Genomic DNA, 8,907 nt, shown 5'->3' on the forward strand with positions numbered 1-8,907 from the left:
GAAGGCTAGATAAGTTTGCCAGTTGAGAGAAGGGTCACTGAAAACCCAACAAGTAGGTTTTTTCCTTTTTCAGATTACAAAGCTGAGCAGTAAGACAACATAAAGTTCTCGGCAATGGTAAATGTGACAACAAGGTGCCTAAAGGACACAAGTGTAAAAAAATGCACTCAGATTTTAATGAAATCAGGTAAACTGAAAAAAAAAAAAAAGATAAGGTGGTCTAGATAAAATAATACAAGCTTTTTCAAATAGCTGTCATCTGGGAGAAAAACGGGGGGTGGTGAATGGAGAACAAATAATGCATTTGCTAATAAGCAGAAAAATAGTACAGTGTGTACTTCTTTAGCAAACCAAAACAAAGTTTTTGCACTCAGGCACCCTTGGTTGACACTTTTAATCTACAATAAGGATGGTTTAAAATGCCTTTATTTTCATAAAAGCTATGAGCACAACTTTATTTTTCACAATCAACTTGGGCAGAAGTAGCATCATGCTGAACAGGGGGAAAAATCTTCTTCATTCCAGGGCAAAAAGCATAAAAAAGACCATCAGGTTGTCTGAAAAATCAATTCCTAAAGTGTCATATAAACATGAAGAACAACTGGCAAAAGCTTCCTCAACTTTAAGCAGTTTGAAAACAATTGTCACAGAGTCCAGTGACATTTAAACCATGAAAAAACCATGCAAGTCTGGGAACAAAACTGAAAGTATGTAGAGGCTTAACTCAAAATCACCATATCTGGGTATTTCTTGAAGAGAAAACCCCACAAACAAAGCAGGGTCATGGGAATAGGAATGCACCTCTAAACAATCTGGCTCGGCAATGGCAGCATATTCCCAGAACTCCAATTTAATACCCTGCTTAGGTTTGGATTCTGAATAATCCAAAACTGCCCTATTTTTTTTTTTTTTAAGAGACTCCAGAGATGCAAACATGTTAAGGAGAAAGGGAGGAAGCATAAAAGGCACAAAATCAGAGTTGGCACATTGAGATTGTGCTGCTGTGGCACCAGAGCTGTGGCCACACTGGCAGTTTTGAGGATTCCCGTACCACATCCTCGAGCATGGCTCCCTCTCCACAGCCTTCTCAGGAAAGCACCTGGGTATTTCTGTAAAGCAGAGCAATAATCCTCTCTGTGAATAATGCTGGAAGACAGACAGCGAGCTAACTCTCAGATTGAGAGGTTTGACTCACAAAGCAGATAGACCTAGGTTTGTGTAGTTGCAACGCTCGGAGATAAAACACTTTAAGTACAAAACTTGGCTGTGAGCATATGAAAGGGTCGTGGATTAAACCCAGCTGGAAATAAAGCACCACAGCTGCTCGCTCAGCCACCCCACTCCCCCACACCCCCCTCCCTCTCCCCCAGTGGAATGGGAAGAATCATCAAAAGTAAAACACGTAGGCTGAGATAAGAACAGTTTAATAATTGAGAACAAAGTACAAATAAAAAAAGGTGAATATCCCTTTGGCCAGTTTGGGTCACCGGTCACCGCTGTGCTCCCTCCCAGTTTCTTTTGTGTACCTTTTCCCCGGCAGAACATGAGACAAGCACACAGAGACAAAAGAGAGTCCTTAGGATAAACACGACTCAGCAAAAATAAAAGCATCAGTATATCATCAACATTATTCTCATTCTGAATCAGAAACACAGCATGGTACAGGCTACAAAGAAGACGTTTATCCGAAGCCAAACGGGGGCAGAAAGAAACATCTTGATGGGAAGGGTGAGCAGTGTCGCCTTATGCAGGCGACTGATGCAACACCATCGCCACAGACGAACCGGTCACCTCCGCCTGCAGCAGTTAATCTGCTTTCATGCCTGCTTTCACTGCGCTTCATCCCTCCCCCAGCCCCTGGGCCGAGCCTGGAGGCTCGGCCCCGCTGCCTCAGGGCCCCTCTGCCTGCCCGTGCCCGGGGACCGAGCGCTGCCGCGGGGCTGTTTCTGTGGGGCACGGGCTGAGGCCGCGCCCGCAGGGACTCACCGCGGCTCACACAAAGCGGGCCCGGCTCTGAACCGGGGCACCTGTGGCGCGGCCCCTCCATCACCCTGCTGCTCCCCGGCTATCTCCCCTACCTCCCCTGCCTCCCTTCCCTCGTCCGGCCCCGCACGGCTCCCCCGCCCCCGCCCGGCCTGGAGGCGGGGCGGGCTCCGGGCGGCGCCTCCCGCGGCGGGGCCGAGGCGGCTCCTTCCGTCGGTGGCCGCGGCTGCAGCATGAGCGGGCCGGGGCTGCCGGGGCCGCCGGGGCCCGGCGGTGGTGCGGGGCTGCCGCCGCTGCCCAAGAGCCTGAGCGGGCTGCTGAACTCCTCGTCCTCGGGCGGCGGCGGCGGCCAGGGCGGGCGGTGGCGGGACCTGGAGCGCCTCTACGCGCAGAAGTCCCGCATCCAGGACGAGCTGAGCGGTGGCGGCCGGGGCTCGCCGCGCCCGCCCAAGCCTCCCAACCTGGACGCGGCGCTGGCCCTGCTCCGCAAGGAGATGGTGAGCGGGGCGGGCCGGGGCTCGGCGGGGGTGGCGGACGTGGCAAGCGGCGGCGGGGGCGCCGCCACCTCCCCGGGGCCAGAACGGCGCCCCGGCTCCGGCCCCGGGTGGGCGCTGGCCGGTGCAGCCCCCGTAACCCGGCGCGGTGCTGATGCCGACGGCGGGGGAGGGCCGGGGCCGGTGGCGGCGGGGCTGCCGCGGGTGTGGATGGGGAGCCGCTTACCGCGCCCTGCGGCACCCCCCGGGACCCGGCAGCCACGCTGAAAGGCTGGTGGTCAGAAATCCCCCAGCGTCGGCGGCGATTCGTGCAGCCCTGGTGGCTGTGGTTCGGCGTGGTTCTCTCCAGGACTCTGTTTTGATCCTGTAGCGCGGCGTTATTATAGCGAAATTCTTCCGGGCGACCTGGCGCACCTTTTGATTAAACACTAATTGGGTGTTGGTGCTTTGCTGGTGCAAGCTGCAGCTGTAGTGACTAATAATAGCCTAAGCCTCGCCCGCTGAGGGTTCTGTACAATCAGTGCAAGAAAGACAGGGAGCTGCTGGAGAGGGTCCAGCGGAGGGCCACTAAGATATTTAGGGGTCTGGAGCATCTTTCTTATGAAGAGGGGCTGCAGGAGATGGGCCTGTTTAGTCTAGAGAAAAGAGGACTGAGAGGGAATCTCATTTATATATATAAATATCTGAAAGGTGAGTCTCAAGAGGATGGTGCCAGACTCTTTCTGGTGGTGCCCAGCAACAGCATGAAGAGCAATGGCCATAAACTGAAACAGAAGGAGTTCCACCTCAACATGAAGAAAAACTTCTTTACATCCAGGGCAGCAGACCACTGGAACAAGCTGCCCAGGGAGCTCATGGAGTCTGCCTGTCTAAAGACATTCAAAACCCACACAGGACAGGTTTGTGTGTCACCAGCTTGAGGTGACCCTGCTTTGGCAGGAGCTTTGCACTGGATGATCTCCAGAGGTGTCTTCCATCTCTAATAATGCTGTGAAGCATATAAAATATGGCATTGCTGAAAATCTGCCAAGTTAAAGACTTTTTCTCAGGCTAAAAATGTGCTTGAGGACAAAAAGCTCTTTTGAAAGGTCTTTCTGTGGATTTGGAAGAACAGTGTAGTGTGATGAAATCCTAGTCTGCCACCAGTGTTTCAACAGTTAGAGATAATTCTTAAAACTGTGTATTAGAATTGCCAGTTTGCATTAAGGCTCAGGAAGGATGTGTGTCTATTGACTGCTGGGGCTTTCTTCTGCAATGCTGTAAAAGGAAACAAGGACATATGGTCTTAGTCGTCTTAAGCCTTTCCAAAAAAGCAAAGAGAACTCATTAGGCAAGTCTAATCTATTTTTTTTTCCTAATGGGAAATCAAATGAGATAGATACTTCTCAAAGTCATTTGATAACTAGACTTCCCCTTTAAACTTTCTTTTAATACTCTGTTATCCTTGATGATAATTTGATAAAATACTTCTGAAGAAAAAGATACTTCTGAACACATCAAAGACTTTCAAGCAACAGGGTCCTTGGTTCCAGATGTACTTTTTTGTGGCCTGTACAAATTAAGAGAGACTCTTGTGTACCAATAGGCTGTCTTTCATCAAGAAGATTAAAGTGCTTTATTACTGATATTGAACACTCTTTCTTGCAGCAATCAAAGATATTTTTATTGAGTAATAGTCTTGATTTAAATTTTCCATAGTGAGCGAGGAAGAAATGCACAGAGCATCTTTTCCTTCATGATCAAGCAGGGTACTGTGTGTATGTATGTAAGTTTCTAAAGCTGAGAAAGTGATGAACTTGGATGCTTTGGAGAGAGAGAGAGAGGGAGGAAAGGAGAGGTCATTTCAGAACTGTGATTGTGAGGAACAGAGTTATCACATGGAATTGTGCACTATAGGTTTTCTTATCAAGAGTCAAACACAGCTTGGCTGGCATTAAAAACTGTGCTAATGCTATCAGTGTTGGACATTTCTTCAGGCTTTTCTTACCTCAGGGATCATACTTGAAAGTTTTGAAGAGGCTGCATTTTTCTCACTAGACTTCCTGTTTGATTGTTTGATATTCGTGACAGCAACAGAAAAATAAGATATTAAACATAACCATTTGGTTTAAAGACCTATTATGTTAATTCTGCTGGGCAATTTTTCTCTTGAAGTTTGTGCTTGGCAGTTAGTAGGATTGAACTTTACAGAAAGTGCTCAAGTCTTTTATGGAGCTGAAACAGGAGAGCTGCTGGTGAAAATGCTCCCACTTTCCTTGGGAGACAAAGGTCACTGGTCTCCAGGTTGACTTTTTTGGCTCGACTCACTCCTGATTGCTTTTTGAACAGCTCTGGACTGCAGTCTTGTCCCTCAAACATTTAGCTCTCATGCAGGTCTGCCAGGTGGATCTCATGCTTGTATGCCAGAGCATTAAGTCCAACTTCACAGCATTCTTTCTTACCTGAGGTGAGCAGTTTAGATTATAAAGGAAAATGGATGAGAAAAGTAGCATAGATCTGAGGTGGTGGAAAGACTTACCTCTAATATCCTGGCAGCTAGCACAGTACTCCATGTCTTGTCCTAAAGTCTTCACATTTAGCCTGTGCAAGACGTCATCTTTTGGCTTCATGATGTCACCAGGTAATATATGTTGTTCTTGAAAGATGCTGTATCCTCTTCTTCTCAGTGGCATTGTGGTGTATGATTTTTTTTTTCTCCCTGCTTTCAGAAAGAGCTGCTGGTAGAATAGTTCAGCAATGTCAAAGTAAGATCTTCATGCTGGCTTGTTGTGGTTTTCTTGTGTGCTGAGTGTATTGTCCTGAGAATTTAGAAGCATAAGGAGAGGTTAGAGTTCTCATTATGAATAAAATACAGCCTGGTGTTCAGGTTGCAGTAAAGGCTGCTAACATTATTTATTTATTTATTTATTTATTATTTATTTATTTCCTCTTGACATGAGTTGTGGCAAAAACTTTTTATTTGATGAAACTGAGGCTCACTAGGAGCAGTCTGTTGGCTTAACACTTCGTTGAAAAATAAGGCTGAAATGGCTGTTTCTCTAGAATCTCTAATTGGGTGGTGGTTTAAATTAGCTGCAAGGCAAAACCTAGTTTTAATTTGATCTGACTTGGATAGGTGACAATGTCAAGTAAACTCTCCATTTTGTTGCCAGAGAGGGAGACTGAACTGAGTTAAATGAGGAGCATGATTTCAGTTTGCAGTGCAACATACTGGTTTTGTACCTGACATAAAGATGCGGCCTTTTTTTTAATGGTTTTTCAAATCCTTAATTTGCTCTGGAACTAATATTTGAGAAGCTTAAGGACCAAAATATTAGGTGCTTAATTATAATCAAGCACCATGTGCTGAGTGGCACATGAAAGTACTCTGAAGATTTGTAAGAGATGAAGTTTGTCCTTGTGTCACTTCTGCTTTAGTTTTGCTGCCTGGAAGTATTGTGCTAGACATACCTGGCTTTGCCAGATGCCTATGTACATCAACATTGAAAAGAAAATTAGAGTAGAAATACTTAGCTGGGAAGTGGGAAAACCAGTCAGAGTCCCATTTAAAACTTTTACTCCAGGGCTGTTTCAGACAAAAGCAGAGCACCTTGTAATGGTGTCAGAGAAAGATGTGTGAAAGACACACGGTGTTTCTGGAGAAATATCTCCCTTGCATAATGAGGAATATAGACTTCATGAATTTATCTGCCATGGCTCTGACAGCAGTGAACTGCTTATTGGAAGTTAGGCCCATCATTGTAATACAGCATCTTGAAGAGAACACTTTGCATTTGTTCTGTACTATTGCATCACATCGTTCCTTGTTCTTTTGTCCAGTTTATCCCATGGGGCATCTGCCACCTTAGAAAATGAATTTTACTTTCATTTTTTGTAACTGTTCAAGGTGGAAAGAAGCTTGAACCTCCTGTTTAGCAACAAAAGATACATAGCATTATACTGCCATAGAAAGACACTTGTAGTAATGATGGTTTGAATTGTTGCCCCTTCAGGTTGGCCTTCGGCAGCTGGATATGTCATTGCTGTGTCAGCTCTACTCCCTGTACGAATCCATTCAAGAATACAAAGGTGCCTGCCAAGCTGACTCTAACGCAGACTGCTCGTACGCCATGGAAAACGGATTTTTTGATGAAGAGGAGGAATACTTCTAGAAGCAGGAAGATTCCCCTCAAGGCTGACTGGACTGAGGTTCTTTGGTCCTTCTCTCCCTGTAACACACCTCAGCAAGAACGACTGGAATTTGTATGGATCCCTCTTCCTGAGGAGGAACACCCAGCTACCCTGAGTTGTGTTAAATTCTCTTATTTTAAAAGGCTGTCAGTACAAGTTACTCATGCAAATACCACTTGAGCAAAGTGCTGTACTTTAACTTTTGAAGAGTCTTCAGACATGCTTGACAAGAGTTTTCAATTTAATTTGGAAGGTGGGTGTTTTCATCTTACAAACATCGGTAGCTTATAACTGGAATTCTAATCATAGTAGACAGCAGTGACTTCCTGAGTTGTAATAACTTCATAAGGGGGGAGGGAAGCCTCTGCTGTGGTGTAAATAGCTCTAGGTGATTTTTGGGGGGGTCAGTGGCATTGATAAATGCATTTTGAACAGGCATCTGGATGCACGCACATCCTCAGCACTACTAAGCTAGTTCTGCTCTTACCGGCTGCATCCAGTTTTGTACTGGGTGAATTGTTTACACAGTGAATTTTTTTTCTCCTTAAGCTAATTTATTCCTAGCTTACAAGCTGTACATGTGATAGTGAATGTTATCAGCAGGGTTTTTTTTTCTGTTGATCTAATTCACTTTCTTGGTACTGCCACTTGGCATTAACTTTTATACTCTTCTCTGGATTTCTTGCATCAACGTAGCTCTTCGACCTGCTAAACGCTGCTCTGAAATGGTTTGCTTAGCTTTTACTGCACTGCATAGTAAAAGCACATTTTCAAACATAGTCTGTCTGCCACTATGTGGCTTGGAATAACATGAACTCTTGTGCAAGTGTTCTTGATCATATGAAGAATAAGGAAACCTCTCATATGACACAATGGGACAAATTGCAATATTTTATACTGGGTGAACTTTGTTGCTGTAAGGTAGATGACAGCTCTTTTTAAAAATGCGAAATAAGTATTTTGAGCACATACTTTGCATATGTTAAAACTTTTTATACTAACTTGTTCTTTGAAATATAAATTATTTTTGTTTTCAGAACTTACTAAAGCACTTGGTTAAGTTTTTTTATTAATTCATTGTGTGAAATGCTTAATCAGCTGAGAGTTGCCAACTATCTGAGTTTTCACCCTTCTCTATTTTAAGTAAAATCAACTCCCAATGCGATTTTAGTTTCTTAAATTTAATTCTGAAGATTGCTGTAAAGCACAGTGCCTGAATCTTGACACAAGGTAATAATTAAGGGCTTAAACCTCAAAGGGTTTTTGCATGGTTCATGTCTGGCATGCATGCAGTTTGCAGGAAGAATTGGAGATCACATTCTGGGGTAGCTCCTCTGTTAGTTTTTAACAAAGGCTAGGATGTTTCAGTGATAAAAGCCAAGAGATTTCCAGGGTGCATTCCCTCTAAAACTGGCTTATTTTAGTGGAATTTGAAGGCCAGGAGAGTAAACACTGTGCTGTAATTGTGTATGTGTATAAGTTCTTAATCTAGTCTGTGGCAGTGGTTGGATATTTTTTTTAATGTTAATTCTGGTCTAATTGCTTCACTCACCCAAAACTAAACTGAATGATAAGGAAAACACAGATAATTCAGATAGTTATATCTGTACTTAAAAGTTGTGTGCCTATGTGTGTATACATGTATAAATATATATACACACACATATTTACATGCAACTTTCTGCTTTGACTTAAGAATGTATAAGCTTTTAGTATAATTTGCTGTGCTTTTAGTATTTACATGAGGCTTTTTCTAGTCTGTTGAAGTACTGCTATTTTCTTGCTCTTTCCCCAAAAATAAAAAGCATGATGTTTAGCATAACTTTCTAATGTTGTGTGTATTTTAATTTACCTTTTCAATGAATACAAACCCTACCCCCCTTCCCAACCCTCCCATAAGAAAACTAGGACTAGTCATCACCCTGGACTGAAGAAAGCAATCTTTGAATTAAATTGGAAAAAGTTCCACCTACCTCTATTTGGAATGGAATTTCCTGCTTCTCTGTCTTAATTGGATTTTATTTGGTTTTGAATTCAGGAGAAAATCCTGTTTCTACTACTAAAACTAATAATTCTGTTTTACAGATCTTTAGACAACTATTCCTTAATAGTCTTGGTGATGAGAATGGACTTGAGCAAAATTCACAGTATTTTCTCTTACATAAATTAAAAAGCAAAATGATTTATATTTCTAATCCTGCTCATGATTTAGGCAACATGGAACATTTGGCTGGTATTCCCTCTACCAAGGGAAGAATAA

The 8,907-nt window shown here is 43.8% G+C and overlaps 1 protein-coding gene across 1 annotated transcript; it reads left to right on the forward strand.

The window, feature by feature from the left end:
• Nucleotides 1-1,799: 1,799 nt before the first annotated feature.
• FAM89A (family with sequence similarity 89 member A) lies at nt 1,800-8,469 on the forward strand. Its single transcript, XM_036381165.2, has 2 exons — nt 1,800-2,480; nt 6,470-8,469. The coding sequence occupies exons 1-2, from the start codon at nt 2,217-2,219 to the stop codon at nt 6,626-6,628; spliced, it is 423 nt and encodes a 140-aa protein (XP_036237058.1). The 5' UTR covers nt 1,800-2,216; the 3' UTR covers nt 6,629-8,469.
• Nucleotides 8,470-8,907: the final 438 nt, after the last annotated feature.

The sequence above is a fragment of the Molothrus ater genome, chromosome 3 (genome assembly GCF_012460135.2).
Source record: "Molothrus ater isolate BHLD 08-10-18 breed brown headed cowbird chromosome 3, BPBGC_Mater_1.1, whole genome shotgun sequence".
Lineage (NCBI taxonomy): Eukaryota > Metazoa > Chordata > Aves > Passeriformes > Icteridae > Molothrus > Molothrus ater.